The 16,599-nt window shown below is 40.3% G+C and overlaps 1 protein-coding gene across 2 annotated transcripts in view; it reads left to right on the plus strand.

Moving 5' to 3' along the window:
- LOC127413015 (arf-GAP with Rho-GAP domain, ANK repeat and PH domain-containing protein 3-like) overlaps positions 1-16,599 on the plus strand; it is a 42,633-nt gene that overhangs the window by 5,396 nt on the left and 20,638 nt on the right. For both annotated transcript variants that reach the window (XM_051649790.1, XM_051649791.1), the window contains exons 2-11: positions 8,329-9,371; positions 9,521-9,567; positions 9,687-9,769; positions 11,324-11,391; positions 11,873-12,091; positions 12,377-12,446; positions 13,729-13,849; positions 15,338-15,522; positions 15,778-15,884; positions 16,300-16,499. In XM_051649790.1, the coding sequence (XP_051505750.1) occupies positions 8,401-9,371; positions 9,521-9,567; positions 9,687-9,769; positions 11,324-11,391; positions 11,873-12,091; positions 12,377-12,446; positions 13,729-13,849; positions 15,338-15,522; positions 15,778-15,884; positions 16,300-16,499 (2,071 nt within the window). In that variant the 5' untranslated portion in view covers positions 8,329-8,400. The remainder of the gene's footprint in view (positions 1-8,328; positions 9,372-9,520; positions 9,568-9,686; positions 9,770-11,323; positions 11,392-11,872; positions 12,092-12,376; positions 12,447-13,728; positions 13,850-15,337; positions 15,523-15,777; positions 15,885-16,299; positions 16,500-16,599) is intronic.

The following is a 16,599-nucleotide window of genomic DNA, read 5'->3' on the forward strand; positions in this document are numbered from 1 at the left end:
TTAAATATGATTGTAAATTGTGTATAATAATTAAACAATAATTGTATTTAGAACCCCTGTGAGCAAGCTGTAGGCGACTGTAAATGAATTGCTGCATCAGAGCTGCTTTTCTGCTGTCATGACACGTGTCTTGTTTTCAGTCGGCTACAAACAAGAATCAACAAAGTCACAGTCATAAATGGTTAAATGGATGCAAGAAAGAAAAGACCAATCACATTTCAGTATGCAAATAGATGTAAGTAAGAAGACTAATTGCAATTCACTATACAAATATTATGATTTTACCACTGGTTACATTTTGACTAATGAACATTCTATAAGTCAGTGGGAGATTTTCAAACTTAAATCTTATTTTTTTTTTTTAAAGTGTGCAAAAACATAGTACGTACACTAAGGCTGACGTTATATTCTGTACAGTTCAGGCTGAATTATATGTAGAAGTACTTATAAATACAAATTACATGACTGTAATGACTTTTTTGCTAAATTATATTATGTGGGTCCTTACATGTATTGAGTATCGAGTTTAAATTCAACAAAACCTACCCCCCTACCCTAAACTTTAAACCTAACCAATTGTGTGATAAAAAGCAAATGTGAGATGAAAAACTATATTGCTTAAGCAACCACGTTATTTTGTGGTACTTTTATGACACTTTTGGCTCATCTTCTGTCACAGTCCGTCTCCCTCATGTTCTTCAAGGACTCTTATTTTGAAGTTTTCATCACTTCCATCTGCTCATCCTCACCTGTATTCCATTCCCTCATTTAGCTCCTTGTGTATATATACCCTCTAGTTTTGTTCATTCATTTGTCAGTCCTTGAAGTGTTATGTTTAATGGTTTGTTGTGATGTTTATCATTATTGTTTTGTTCCATTCCAGCGTTTGTTCAACTCCAGCGTTTATTATTAAAAGACTTAAAGTATTTACTCCCTGCATCTCCTCAATTCCTCTTCCACTCCAAGAACCCAACGTTACAGAAGGACTGACCTACAAAGAATACTGATTTACCTCACTTACCTGTTCTTCCAAACATCCTCCTTTACTCCAGCGATTCCACTAATCCTCCTCTCCCAGAAAGCCAGACCCCGACGAGCACAACACATCGAGCATGGAGTTAATGGGTTTTTATGGATTTATTCAAACAAGACCTCCTCTCCCTGAATACTCTGTCAATTTCTGTCAACTCATCACTTCCTCCACTATCTTGGACCCCTATCTCTATGCCATCTACGGAAGGGGCTTGAACTTTCATCGTCCCACAGCTCTTCCGCAAGTGAAGAATCTTCCCTTTTTGGAATATGTCCGAGCCGCGTTGAACCTCCATAACCCCGTGCCACCTCCTTGCTCCATGCCTTCCACAGCCCCTCCCTCCAAGCCTGCCACGGTCAACGAGCCAGCACCCACGCCTGTCACGGTCAATGAGCCAGTGCCTGTAGCCTCGACCGTGCCAGTGCCTGTAGCCTCGACCGTGCCAGTGCCTGTAGCCTCGACCGTGCCAGTGCCTGTAGCCTCGACCGTGCCAGTGCCAGTGCCTGTAGCCTCGACCGAGCCAGTGCCAGTGCCTGTAGCCTCGACTGTGCCAGTGCCTGTAGCCTCGACCGTGCCAGAGCCAGTGCCTGTAGCCCCATCTGTCCCAGCGCCTGCTTTCATGGAGCTTATTGACTTTGATTCCATTCCCACCCGTATGCCCACCCAGTGTACTCCTCCTCCGCTGGCTCTGCCCAACATCTTGGATACCCTAGTTCCGTCCAGTACCTTGGTCCTTCCTCCTCCGCTGTCTCAACTCAGGACACTTCCTCCTCCTCCTGGTCGCCAGCTCCTTCCACGTCATCAGCTCAACCTTCGCTCCCTGCGAAACCATGGTCAAGGGGAACATCAAACCCTCCGACTCCGCCTAGACCCTCCGAGCCCTGGACTCCGCCTTGGTCCTTCGTTCCATCTGTCCCATCTCGGCTCTATGTCCCTTTGGCTCCACCGTGGTCCTTCAGCCAGTCGGCTTTTCCGGGGTCCCTCGTCCCTCCAGCTCTGCCTTGGTCACTCGGTCACCTGGCTCCGCCTCCAGCTCTCTGATCCTCCAGCTACGCTTCGTCACTCTGAGCATCCAACTTCACTGGGGATCTCTTTCCCTACGGCTCCACCTCAGTCCCACCGGCTCTGCCTCTGTCCTCAGATATCCCAGCTCCGCCTCAGTCCTCCGAACCTTCGGCTCCACCCTGGCCCTTCGAGCCGTTGGCTACTTTCCGGGCACCAAATTCCCTGGCTCCACCCCTCAAGTCCACCCTTCCACGGCTCCGCCCTCAGTCTTCCAAGGCTCCACCCCCAGAGACGATGACTCCAGCGGCTCCGCTTCCTGACCCAGTCCCTGCGCTGTGGCCACCTCCCAGGCCTCTGTATCCATTCCCAGCTCCAAAGCTGCCCCCCAGGCCTCCTGATCGTCCTCCTTGGATCCTCCTTCACGTTCTATGTCACCCTACCCTCCTCATCCGTCTTTGGGCTCCAGGAGTCGCCCTTTAAAGGGGGGGGGTGGTGTATAATGTCACAGTCTGTCTCCCTCATGTTCTTCAAGGACTCTTATATTGAAGTTTTCTTCTGGACTACATCTCCCATAGTTCACTGCCCTCATCACTTCCATCTGCTCCTCATCCTCACCTGTATTCCATTCCCTCATTTAGCTCCTTGTGTATATATACCCTCTAGTTATGTTCATTCAATTGTCAGCCCTTGAAGTGATACGTTTAATGGTTTATTGTGATGCTTATTGTTATTTTTTTGTTCAACTCCAGCGTTTATTATTAAAAGACTTAAAGTATTTACTCCCTGCGTCTCCTCCCTTCCTCTTCCACTCCAAGAACCCGAAGTTACATCTTTAGAACTCATGCTTTTGGTCCTTTGCATTGCAAGTGCAATGCTCCATTTGAGCTGCTGTGCAATTTGATTGCTCTCGAACAAGCTTGTAAATGTAGTTGGTTATGTAATGCAAACAAGGAAACTTCCACAATACGTACATGGAGACGTAATAATTTTGCAAAAATGTAGGTATTGTAACATGATTCTATGAGAAAGAACCCTAGCCAGAATATTTGAGGAATATCAATAGACTGCTGCCTTGCAAGCACTGTTCTAAAAACAAAAAAGAGGAATTTCAATATAGTGCTTGCCATGCAACTGGCAAAGTGCTTGATTTTTGCCACTGCTTGGCTTAATCCAGCTTTGTGATGACAGGTTTGCTGTAGGGAGTTTTTCTGCATTGCTTCTTGGGAGAAAAAGACAACACCCGGACCCGTTTCTCTCCTTTCCTCAGGTCACACTTTATCAGACCGCCTCACAAGCTTCCTTCCTCCCCTCGCAGCGTGGGATCCGGTGAGTGCCCGAGCCAAAGGTTAGCAACCAGAATCCACACAAAAGGATATGACTCACCAACCTTTTTTAACAGCTTTTAACATCTGCTTTTCTACTCAGGCTCAATGTCGTTGAGTGAAATAGCCCCTGTTGACATTATCAAAGCTTTCTAACATGATACTTATTGTTTTTAGTTGTGTTATTCATTAGCAATACCATTCATTTCAATATTAGTTGCTTGGCTGGCACATATACCCTCTTAGGAAGTATACAAACTGCTTGATGCGATCTATGCTTATGGCCAAAAATAATATATGATTTCATCACAATACATGGCTACTTTTTAAATAGCTGTAAATGGTGTAAGTTGCTTTTTCCCTGCAGAATGGTTTAGTAATGGCATCGACCAGGAGGCCTTGGATCATGCTAACCAGCCAAACCTTGACCCCTTGGCAACTCCAATTTGAAATGTCCTTGAGAGAGAGTATTGTGCATCCTTTGTGAATTTGAGACGTACACCCTATGATGAGAGAGCTTATCCAATAATCACACCCGCATATCTGGCTCCACCCCTCCTGGCCATGGAATGTAGTGGCTCTCTGTTCCCACCCTGGTCAGGTTTGGCTGTAGTCTACTTGTAGCCTTGAGATTTTTCCTAGGCCAGTGTTCTCAAGTGCTGTCAGCCTTTGGGACACACAGTCAGGGAACAGTCTTTCTCAATAGTTAAATATGTTCCAAATCAGGGCTCAACCAGTGTGATAGGGTTTTGGGCCAGTTGATGGAACTGTCCCTTGCCTGATGCGTTATCAAAAAGTCTTATATTTTAGTGATCTTGTACATGTGTTTTTGTTCCTTTCAAATTTAAACATTTGATTTTCTGCTGATGTAAACCCGGTCACCAAGGTAACATTATCTGGCTTACATAGGCCACTTTCACACATGAAACCTTTTAAATTGCAGTAAAATTGCCAGATTACCTTTTTTAGTAAATGTACCATATCTGCTATTCTCAGATGCAACAGCATTCTGTCTTTAATGGTTTTGTTACCATTCAAGCATAAGCAAAATGCTGTTAAACTCTGTGATGCTATTGGCTGTAAAGTCTTTTGGTCACGTGTATACCTTGTTCTTGAAGGAGGTTAGTTATTTTGTCATAAGTTACGGAATCACTTACTGTTCCTGTAAGATGACGATATATGTCTTCATCTGCTCGGATGAGGAGAAGCTCTTTAGTCTCACTATCTATCCAATTTGATTATTTTTTTTTACACAGCCATCATCATTGTCAGAACTTTGTGATTGGTCCAGTGCAGACTTCTTATGTCAGTGCGTCCTGACCTTGTACATGCTTAAACCAGTAATCTTATGGCTTTTTTAACACACAGCATCTGAACTGAACAACTTCTCATTTCAGGAAATTGCTAGAGCTGATTTATAAGTATTTCCCAATAGGTCCTGTTCACACATGACCTCTAAACAGAAAAATGCCATTATTTATGCGGAAAAGGCTATATGCACTATAGATGAGTTTTTGTCGAAATTGCGAGAAGAACTTGTTGATAGTAGGCTCGTTTGAGATGCCAAACACTTCGCCTTGGAAGTAGATGAGATTAGGCGGGTGCACTCAGGTGAAGGAGTGAAATAAGACCGGTCACTTACAGTGCTTACAGTTCTCACTTCTTGTAGTGGATCAGACACCTTCGAGATCAAAGGCAGATATCACGGGATTCACGTTCATGCGCTTTGTTGTTAATAAAATGGATGCGATTTTAAATTCTGTTGCTTTTAAATGAAAATAAATATGATGAACAAGACACTCAACATACCTGTTATACAATTCCCCCCATAAGATGTGTCTTTCCATCCATTTTTAGTTTAAAAAAATACACATTTTAGATATTTCATTAAGCTGTGTCATCAGCAAGTCTTTTCCCATCGTGCTTGCAGTTCACGCAGCTCAGAAAAAGCAAATGTGCCACCTGCCTGTCTATCAGTTAGAATGGGTTGAAAATGAAAACCCAATTAGTAATATTTTACATTGTATGTCATTGTTTTCTAGCAAAAGTGTGTTAATAAATTTTTTGCATTAAGTTACAGTGTGTATATATACATATATAGTGTGTGTGTGTGTGTGTGTGTGTGTGTATGTGTGTGTATATATATATACAGGTGCATCTCAATAAATTAGAATGTTGTGGAAAAGTTCATTTATTTCAGTAATTCAACTCAAATTGTGAAACTCGTGTATTAAATAAATTCAATGCACACAGACTGAAGTAGTTTAAGTCTTTGCTTCTTTTAATTGTGATGATTTTGGCTCACATTTAACAAAAACCCACCAATTCACTATCTCAAAAAATTAGAATATGGTGACATGCCAATCAGCTAATCAACTCAAAACACCTGAAAAAGGTTTCCTGAGCCTTCAAAATGGTCTCTCAGTTTGGTTCACTAGGCTACACAATCATGGGGAAGACTGCTGATCTGACAATTGTCCAGAAGACAATCACTGACACCCTTCACAAGGAGGGTAAGCCACAAACATTCATTGCCAAAGAAGCTGGCTGTTCACAGAGTGCTGTATCCAAGCATGTTAACAAAAAGTTGAGTGGAAGGAAAAAGTGTGGAAGAAAAAGATGCACAACCAACAGAGAGAACCGCAGCCTTTCTATTGTCAAGCAAAATCGATTCAAGAATTTGGGTGAACTTCACAAGGAATGGACTGAGGCTGGGGTCAAGGCATCAAGAGCCACCACACACAGACGTGTCAAGGAATTTGGCTACAGTTGTCGTATTCCTCTTGTTAAGCCACTCCTGAACCACAGACAACGTCAGAGGCGTCTTACCTGGGCTGAGGAGAAGAAGAACTGGACTGTTGCCCAGTGGTCCAAAGTCCTCCTTTCAGATGAGAGCAAGTTTTGTATTTCATTTGGAAACCAAGGTCCTAGAGTCTGGAGGAAGGGTGGAGAAGCTCATAGCCCAAGTTGCTTGAAGTCCAGTGTTAAGTTTCCACAGTCTGTGATGATTTGGGGTGCAATGTCATCTGCTGGTGTTGGTCCATTGTGTTTTTTGAAAACCAAAGTCACTGCACCCGTTTACCAAGAAATTTTGGAGCACTTCATGCTTCCTTCTGCTGACCAGCTTTTTAAAGATGCTGATTTCATTTTCCAGCAGGATTTGGCACCTGCCCACACTGCCAAAAGCACCAAAAGTTGGTTAAATGACCATGGTGTTGGTGTGCTTGACTGGCCAGCAAACTCACCAGACCTGAACCCCATAGAGAATCTATGGGGTATTGTCAAGAGGAAAATGAGAAACAAGAGACCAAAAAATGCAGATGAGCTGAAGGCCACTGTCAAAGAAACCTGGGCTTCCATACCACCTCAGCAGTGCCACAAACTGATCACCTCCATGCCACACCGAATTGAGGCAGTAATTAAAGCAAAAAGAGCCCCTACCAAGTATTGAGTACATATACAGTAAATGAACATACTTTCCAGAAGGCCAACAATTCACTAAAAATGTTTTTTTATTGGTCTTATGATGTATTCTAATTTTTTGAGATAGTGAATTGGTGGGTTTTTGTTAAATGTGAGCCAAAATCATCACAATTAAAAGAACCAAAGACTTAAACTACTTCAGTCTGTGTGCATTGAATTTATTTAATACACGAGTTTCACAATTTGAGTTGAATTACTGAAATAAATGAACTTTTCCACGACATTCTAATTTATTGAGATGCACCTGTATATATATATATATATATTATAAACTGTATATACAGTATATAGCTGTATAATTCCAATATATTACAGCAAATTAAAAACCTATATTAATTTTGTAAAGAACTTGCATTACTCTAAATACTTAATGAAAAATAAGAATATTTCTTTTCTGCCACCTAAAAATACATAGCTAAAAATAAAATGGATGATTTTTGGGGTGGGGTCAGTTAAAGGAAGCACTGCTTTGGGAGTGGGATACAGTTAAGGAAGTGTCGCTCTCTTTTGCGAAACACATTTTAAATGTTTATTGAAATTGTTCACACAGGGTCATTCCCAAATTCATGTCATCCCAACCAAACTAGCTTTGCCCCACCCACATGAATTTTCTTCCTGGCTCACCCCAGCATAGTCCATATTTCTCTCGACTTGATAGTTCTAAGAGCCCTCATGTGTGCCACATGTTCAAAAGCTTTTCCACTATGAATGGACTAGGGCCTTTCTAAAACTGGTCTTTAGAAATTTTACTGTATTTTCATGTCATGTGCTTGTGCTTTGGGTGTTACATCTTATCATTATTTGTGATTCTGTAATATTCCCATGTGTTTCTACCCTGAGTGCTCATTTTAATGGAACTAAGATTTGTTTTTGTTCAGTCAGTAACTTCACTCTTTTTTCCAGTGCAGTGGTTTAAGAGTCAGGAAGCAGGGTCATGGCCTCATGTGAAAATGTCACAGTGATTCAATCTTAGACCACAGAAAAATGCTCTCTATCATGAAAGACCATTAACTTATGTTTCCATGTCTTTTGTTCATCAAACCCATTCACAATTATCTTTATTATTTTGGAGATTTGAATTACTGGTTGACTTGGCATGTATGCTATTGCACATTTCTAATAGAACATTGCCACTTATTAGCTAGGTGTTTGGTAGGTTAAGTAATATTATTATCAATAATAATAATAATAATAATAATAATAATAATAATAATAATAATAATAATGTATTGTTTTTATTAAGGGGTGCTTAACAAAGCACCACTCACGTTTTTTACAGAGAGTACAGCTTCATTTTCTGTTATAGCATAATTTTCTGTAAAGCTGCCTTTAAAATGATGTGTGTTGTGGAGAACACTATACAAATAAAAATGACAACTTGTTTTGTTTTTGTTTCTTTATAAAGCAAGAGTATAAAGAGGCGATAAAGAGGCCTTTTTAATTTTAAAGAAACTATAAACATCTTTTCTTTGCTTATTTTCTCAGATGAAGGACTGGAATCATCTTCTCTTCTTGGCTGGAACTGCTGCTGTTTTGCATGCAGCCTAATGAGCATCTATGCAAACTATGGCAACAATCGGTCCATGCTCAGATGCAGAGGACCTGTTGGCTTCCATCCATCTCGAGAGGTATCTAGACCACTTCCGTCAGGCAGGCTTTCTCCTCACCCGGGACTTCTGTCATGTGGACAATGCTGCTCTGAACAGGGTGGGAGTGACTGCCACAGGCCACAGGAAGCGTATCCTTAAACTGGTCGAGCACATTCAGTCGATCTGTCAATATCAAAGGAAAGAGCCCTTGCTAGATCGTTGCAACTCAGAGTCTGCTATTCACGAGGTGACCCCTGTCAACACAGAGCCTCTTTCTCCCTCAGGACATGCTGGCACCTCCTTTGAAGCCTTACGTAACAGCTCTGCCCCGAATCTTTGTGCACAAGTGAAGCGTTCGTACTCCGAGCATAGTGCTACTGTCGTAAAGCCAGTACCAAAACCAAGAACTGTCTTCCACAAACTTAGAGCAGAGAGGCGATCTTTAACAACACAACATGAAACACAGCCTTGCCGGAAGTCTTCTCAGGATCCACTTTCTTTAAAAGTTGCAGAAGATTCATCCTCTAGTGCGTCTAGTATAGACACTGTTGAAATACCTACTGAATCAAAACAGGGCCTTTGTGAACCAAGTTTGAGCAATACCTCTTCGGCCCCAGAGACTGGTGGGCCATTACCCCCAGTACCTCCTAGATTAAATCGAAGGATTCCTCCTTCCACATTCATGAGAATGTCAGACCAGGACCGGCTCAGCACCCAACCCCTACCTTCGCCCCCGGACTCATCCTCTAGTTGTCAGTGTTCTCCTTTCGCTAACACATTCACTGGTTCACCCCCAAGTCCACCCTGCTCAGGGCTGGAGATGGTCTCTAATGAAATCTACTGTGGCACTTTACCTGGCACTCCATGCATGTTGTGGAGTCGCTCTGTACCCGTTCCCCCTCCACGACTGGAGGTCAGCCCATCTATTGAAAATCATAGGTAAATATGTAATGCTACTTAGTTAAATCTTAAATGCAGTTTGATTGTTTGCTGGTGATCCCATTGCTGTCATTATGATCCAGTGATTTGGCAACAATAATGTTTTGTTCGAGGTCCATAATTAGCTTTTTATATTCCTCTTTCTATAGCACTTTAGACAAGAACAACACATTTGAATCACCTCAAAGAACGTCTGGTAGGTTTATTATTGCCTCTTAATCAAACTTTGCTATAATTACAAACCAGTTGTATTGGATCTTTAAACGGTTTAGTGGTTTTTAAAAATGTGTTTATGACTGTATATTTTTTATATAGCGTCTGCTGAGGATGACGATGAAATGATCAACCCGTACTGTGAAACAGTTTTCCAAAGCAAGCGACAATATCAACACTCAGAGGTGAAAGATACTTTTAAACTGAAGTATGTACGTAACATTTTCTGTGTTAAAATACTTTCTCTTTTCTAAGCTTAACATGCAGAGACAACTATAAGCCATTCATAGGTTAATTTTCTTGAAAACTGTAAGCACTTTTGTCTCTGCAGTGCTTAAAATTCCTTGTTTTGAGTGACCCGCTTTGACCCCACCCAACAACTTTACTCAACCAATGGCGTGAGTTGGGGGTGGGGGTGGCAAACTCTTTGTTTGACCAACGGCAGATGGGGGTCGTATTCAGAAAGCTGTTTTGAAAACAAAGAGTATTTTTGCAATTTCGTTTGGTGGTGCTAGTGGCACAGAAATTACATGCTTCAGCTTTAACTGAACTTTATTTACTAGAACTACTTAAAACTTAAAATACTTTTGAAATAATTATTTATTAAATACTTGAATAAATTATTTGAAGAGATTATTTTATACTACTACTACTACTACTAATAATAATGAGAGATATCCCGATACCGATACTGGTATCAGAATTGGGTCCGAAACTCATGTACTGGTACTTGTAAAAATGCTCAGATACCAAAAACCGATACCATCTGACGTACAAATGTCATTACGTTAACATTCAGCCCACAAATTAAAATCACATCATATTCTATTGAGATTATTTAACAGCAAAAGCTGCAATTTAATGTGATTAAATATATAGTTTGCATGTGCAGAGTTTTAAATGTGAGTGCTGGTGTTTCGCTGACAAAAATGCTAATACCTTTAAGAGATCCTAGGTTCATACATGGAAAACACTTTTATGAGCATCGCATGCCCAGTTTGTTGCAGATGACAGCAGGCAGAGCGCTAATTCACATTTTAACGCAAGTCATATACAGACTACATATTTATTTATTTAAATAGTAGCCTTTTGCGGTTTAATAATCACTTTGAGTCATGTAGCGACCGGCTTTTCCAGATCGGGAAGCTGCTGTCATTTTGCCAGAGCTCCTTGGTCATAACAACACAGAAACACTTCAAAATAAAAGCTCCGCCAAAATAAAAGCTCAATTTAAATGAAAAAAGTATAACAGAAATAGATCACTACTGTATAGTTATGTAATATTCACTGTTGTACTACTACTATTACTACTAATAATAAATCAATAGTAATTGTATTATATTTAAGCAATATCTCACACCTGTGATGCTCTGTTTTGCAGCACTTTATTTGACAAAAATAACTCCAATGTTGTATTTAGGATTGTGTTGAAAATTAATTGTTATACTTTAATTTGATTAAAGTTTTAAAGAATTTATTTATGTAAACATCATTTTGATGATAAAATGTAAATAATCTGCTTACATGAAGTTCAGAAAAAAACAGGTATCGGACTCTGTATCGGCGAGTACTAAAAGCAAAGTATCGGTACTCATTCTTAAAAAATGGTATTGGGATATCGCTATTAATAATAATAAAATTATTATTTAAAATATTATTATTTATTAATAATTTTAGATATAATTATTTAATAATAATAATTATTATTATTATGATCATATATTTATGATTGTGCTTAGGTTGAAAGGACCAAAATTGAGGGAAAGACTGGAACTACGAATAATGAAGGCAAACTAAAAGATCAAGGGTAAGTGAAAGTATTTCCATGAGAGTTAAAATAAGTAATAACAGATACTATAAAATAAATCAGAAAGTTTGGTATTCCCAAAGTGTTATGTCCAACTGTTAATCACAGTGACACAAAAAACAATCTTGGATAAAGAGGAATCAGTGTTTGCACTTGGTCAAGAAACCATTTTATGCTTCATTTTGTCTATCTTAGAATATGTTGATCTTGTTAGGAGAGCTTCTAGCCTTTAATAACTTCTAGGATTATGTGAAGTTAAAAAGGGTTGTATATGGCAAAATCAGATTTTTAGTTGCCTTAGTAAGCATGTTCAGGAAAGTGAGTTCTTCAATTTACTGAAAAAAAAAAAAAAACAGCATTAGAAACATCTCGCTTTTTTCTTAAAGGAATGGGATCATTTGATGTGAGGGGGTATCATCATGGGTTACAGAGTAACACATTCAAATTACTGTACATTATTGCTTCTCTCCTCCTCCTCCAGGCAACAGAATCACTCGTGGCTCAAGCGTCTTGATTCTCCAGGCTACTGCACAGTGGGTGAGCCCTCCCTAGCCTCCCACTCGTTCTCCCTCCCTCATAACTTCTACTCCAGTGAAGCAGATGAGGACCACATCATCTCCCCCTACGCCAGCTTCACCTCGCTGTCCGAGCGGGTGACACCAATCCTCAGCGGCTGTCTAGACAAGCTCTCTCCTCAAGGGTACGCCCCATCTGGGCTGCTACTCGTCTCCTCTCGCCTCTGCATCTCCTGCACTCTCCTCAATGGCTGTTTCTACCCTCTGTCTGTTCTCTCTAGCCGGTTTGTCCTTATTCATGTCATTGTCTGAGTGTCCAGATGCTTGTTCCTGTCCTCTGTTTGACATCTCACTAGATTCTCTTGTTTCATTCACAAGAACAGCACCTCTCTCTATTATGGAGTAAATGTTTGAGTGAACTTTGCAGTGTAGTGGTTTACTCTGATAATATATTTATTTCTGTGTTGTAGAAACTATGTGTTCCAGAAACGCTATGTAAAGTTTGATGGGAAAAACTTGATGTACTATGGTAGCGAAAAGGTAAGTTTGTACATGAACAAACTCAATGCCATCATTATAGTATATGATTAAAGGGGTCATATCATACAATTTAATGTCATTTTAGTGCAAGAACTTGTTTGGTCCAGACTGATCTCACATTAAAATCGGAAACAGTAGGTTGACTAAAATCGGTCTATGCTTACCGAAAAATCGAAATACTGCCCCCAGTGGCCAAAGCAGTAATTGTTGTTGTAATCTTCATTTTCTGGGTGAAATGTCCATGGAGGGGCGCCAAAAGCGAGTTGTAAAGCAAGTTGTTTTCTGCTGTACGGGATGTGTTTATAAACTGTACCCTCCAACCCAAACCCCAAACCTCAAACCTAAACCAAACCATCAGTGGAGTAAAAATGTAACGTTAGGGGGAAAATTGCAACCTTTGAATTGTGCTTGTTACTGATTATGCAAACGCAAATTCTTCCTGTTTTCAGTGTGGGATGTGAACCTGGGTCTCCCACGCTGCTAACGCAGCATGCTTGTGGTTGTGCCAAAAGGGAAGGTAAACTCGTTTGAGCCAATGCAAAAATGTCTGATGGTGCTTGTCATTGAGTCTGCATAATGTGGCTGATGGAACTTTCTGAGACAACATGCTGACTTCCTGTGTGATCATGTTGTTCGGTCTGAACGGCCCCTAACAGTGTTTTTTCTGCAGTTACACATGGGCAAAGTCTGCATAACATTGTGACCGATTTACAAAAACAATCTGTGCTGAAGAATGCCACATAAACTGTAAAGATCTGACTGATATGATCAGGGACCTTGTGATTTCTTTAGAAGGATATGTACACAGTCAGAAACAAAACAAGTGTGGACATATTTTTCCACTTTTAACTCTTATCATTTGTTCTTCTGGTGTAGGAGTAATAGTATCTATCCTACTTCTTCCAGATAACATCATCATGACTGATTGTTTCTGAATTCCAAATTGGGGTCAGTGACATGTAAATGTGGGTGGCCATGTGTTCATGAATTTGGGAGTCTGACGTCAAATGTCCAGCTATTTGAGAACAAGATTTTTTTGCAGCTTTCAATAAATTACCTTTTTGGTCTGAGCAAGACGTTTTTGAGTTCTTTACATAGTACAGTGAACTCTTTTATTTCAAAAGAGGCAAAGGCAAATTTGATTTCTAATGATATGACCACTTTAAGCACTTTGATCTGTCTGAAAACCTTCAATGTTTAACAAATCCTACATTCCATGGGGTTTGTCTCCAGATGTCACATATGCTGCTTATTCCTAACGCAAATGGTCTTTCTCTTTCAGGATGCCTACCCCAAAGGTGTGATTCCCTTAGCTGCCATACAGATGGCCCGCCTAGCCAAAGACAATAAATTTGAGGTTGTGACAAGCCACAGGACATTTGTCTTCCGTGCTGACAATGATGGTAACATTGCATTTTAACAGCTAACTGTCTTTTTCTGATACAAACAGAGAAATCTCAATGTGGATCCTGGAATGGTACAGTGTCAGATGGTAATACCATGGCATTTATATCCAGTGGAACTGAATGAGTACCAGATTCATGCAACATGGTATTTCATAAATACAGTGGTACTTTGAAAAAAAAAAAAAAAAAAAAAAAAAAACAGTTAACAATGGTACCATGTTCTTTTAGTGCTTTTTTGTTAGTGCTCCAGGGCAGATGATTAGAGAATTTTACTTTGACTTTGGAAACGCCTGCCATGATATTATTAAATAGTATTCTCTCCCTTCTGAGAAATCTAAAAGCACAGTATTTGTCTTTCTGAATATGCTCCTTAAGTGCCATTGATCAAACAAAGAGAAAGTCCCGCCCCCAACTCCTGCCAATGGTTGAGTAACATTGTTGGGGTGGGTCTAAGCTGGTTACTCAAAACAAACACAGGAATTTCCATAGAGCCACAGAGACACAGTGTTAATGGTTTTCGAGATAATATACTATTTATGTCTTCTAGTTGTCTCTGCATATTAAGTTGGGATGGAAGAAAATACTGTATATTTACACTGAAAAAGTTACATACTTAAGCTTTAAACATTTCTACAATACAAAAAGTGGCTTAAAAGTCAAAGGATTGTTTTATTTCCACTACATTTGTGTGAGCTATTTTTGTGTTGGTTTATGTACTCATGCGTAAGACGAACAATTTCAGAGCATCTCACTTTGATTGCATCACATTTCACTAGTTTCAAGCATCTCTAGATATAAGCGCTGTGTTTTTAGAATGCTGTATGAAGTTAAATGGCATTTAAAACGTTGAACCTCGAGATCCTCGCATTCTGTTGTGCTTGGCCCAGCTGTCTTCGAGCGCAAAAGAGCATCTTTTTTTCAACGTGTTATTTTTCATATAATAATCGTGCTAAATTAAATTGGGTTAAATTGACAGCCCTGGTTTATTTGAAATGTTATTTGGTGCAAAGAATCAGATAATAATCATGCTTTTTTTTTTTTTCTCTCCCCTTTTCTTCCCAATTCGGAATGCCCAATGTGCTTTAAGTCCTCATGATGGCGTAGTGACACGCCTCAATCCGGGTGGCGGAGGACGAATTTCAGTTGCCTCCGTGTCTGAGACCATCAATCCGCACATTTTATCACGTGGCTTGTTGAGCGCGTTACCGCGGAGACATAGTGCTTGTGGAGGCTTCACGCTATTCTCCACGGCATCCATGCACAAATCACCACACACGAGAACCACATTTTAGCGATCACGAGGAGGTTACCCCATGTTACTCTACCCTCTTTAGCAACCAGGCCAATTTGGTTGCTTAGGAGACCTGGCTGGAGTCACTCAGCATGCCCTGGATTCGAACTCGCGACTCTAGGGGTGGTAGTCAGTGTCTTGACTCGCTGAGCTACCCAGGCCCCCAATAATACTGCTTTTATGTCTCCTTGCAGTCCAGAGAAGCACATGGTGCAGCACATTACAAGAGCGAGTCAAGGAACAGCTGGTTTTTGGCTACCCGCGTTTTGGCCCCGGCAGTCACTGCCAAAAGAGCGGCTTCCTGGAGCTCAAAGGAACCAAATCAAAGATCTACACTGCAATTATAATGGAGCAGATCTGGCTGTACAAGAGTGAGCAGGTGATTAGTTAATCATGTTATATGGTAGTGCCATACTGTACTAATGTTACTGTTACAGCAGAAAAGTTCTGGTAAATGTGTCTATTTCCTGAGTAGTGTGACTCCTTTCCTGTGTAATTTTATTTTTGGGGTGTTGCAAATGTATTCTGAACTTTCTGTAGCATGTCACAATACTCTCATAAATAGCCCTAAAATAAGATGCATAATTATTTATTTTAACTTTAAAGTTAAGCCTCTGTGTCTTGTGCTTTCCAGTGCTTTAAAAATGGGATTGGAATTACTGTAATTGAGGCCAGAGGTGCTACAATACGTGATGGAAAGGGCAGGAGCTTTGATCTCATTACACCTTATAAATCCTTCAGGTAAACCGTTAAAGTCACACTGTGCTTCTCTATTAAGTAACTTGCTTCCAAATATCATTCCTAATTCTAGAATATTGCATTAATCTCATTAATAGGTTTCAATAAACTAATGCCAAATGTGCTCTTGAAATAAAGTCAATTTCATTAGTTGAATTTAAAAGTACAGTTCACCCAAAAATAAAGATTCTGTCATTAATTACTCAACATTTTTGTTAGGAATGACATGGGTGAGTAAAAAATGACAATTGTAATTTTTGGGAGAACTATCCTTTTATACCACACTTAGACTTCAACACCAAGAAAAGTAGGGAAATTATCAAGTGGGCTGCTCCCATAAAGTAACCATGCCAACCTAGGGACAATTAATAGGATCTACAGATTTCAAGCTTTAAGAGCATTTTGTGCACGCCTGCAGCTTTACTGCAGAGTCGGAGCGAGAGAAGAGGGACTGGATGGAGGCCCTGCAGGAATCTATAGCGGAAACGCTATCTGATTACGAGGTGGCAGAGAAGATCTGGTCCAACAGATCCAACAAGATTTGCGCAGACTGTAAAGCCATCAATCCAGACTGGGCATCCATCAATCTCTGTGTGGTTATCTGCAAGAATTGCGCAGGTGTGTGTGACTGAGCATCCTATCAACTTGATGGCTTATTTGTCAATGTCATCTTGACTTATAAAGCACTGAATATGGCTTATGAGCTTTGCTAAGCTTT

This window comes from Myxocyprinus asiaticus, chromosome 22 (genome assembly GCF_019703515.2).
Source record: "Myxocyprinus asiaticus isolate MX2 ecotype Aquarium Trade chromosome 22, UBuf_Myxa_2, whole genome shotgun sequence".
NCBI classification, from domain to species: Eukaryota; Metazoa; Chordata; class Actinopteri; order Cypriniformes; family Catostomidae; genus Myxocyprinus; species Myxocyprinus asiaticus.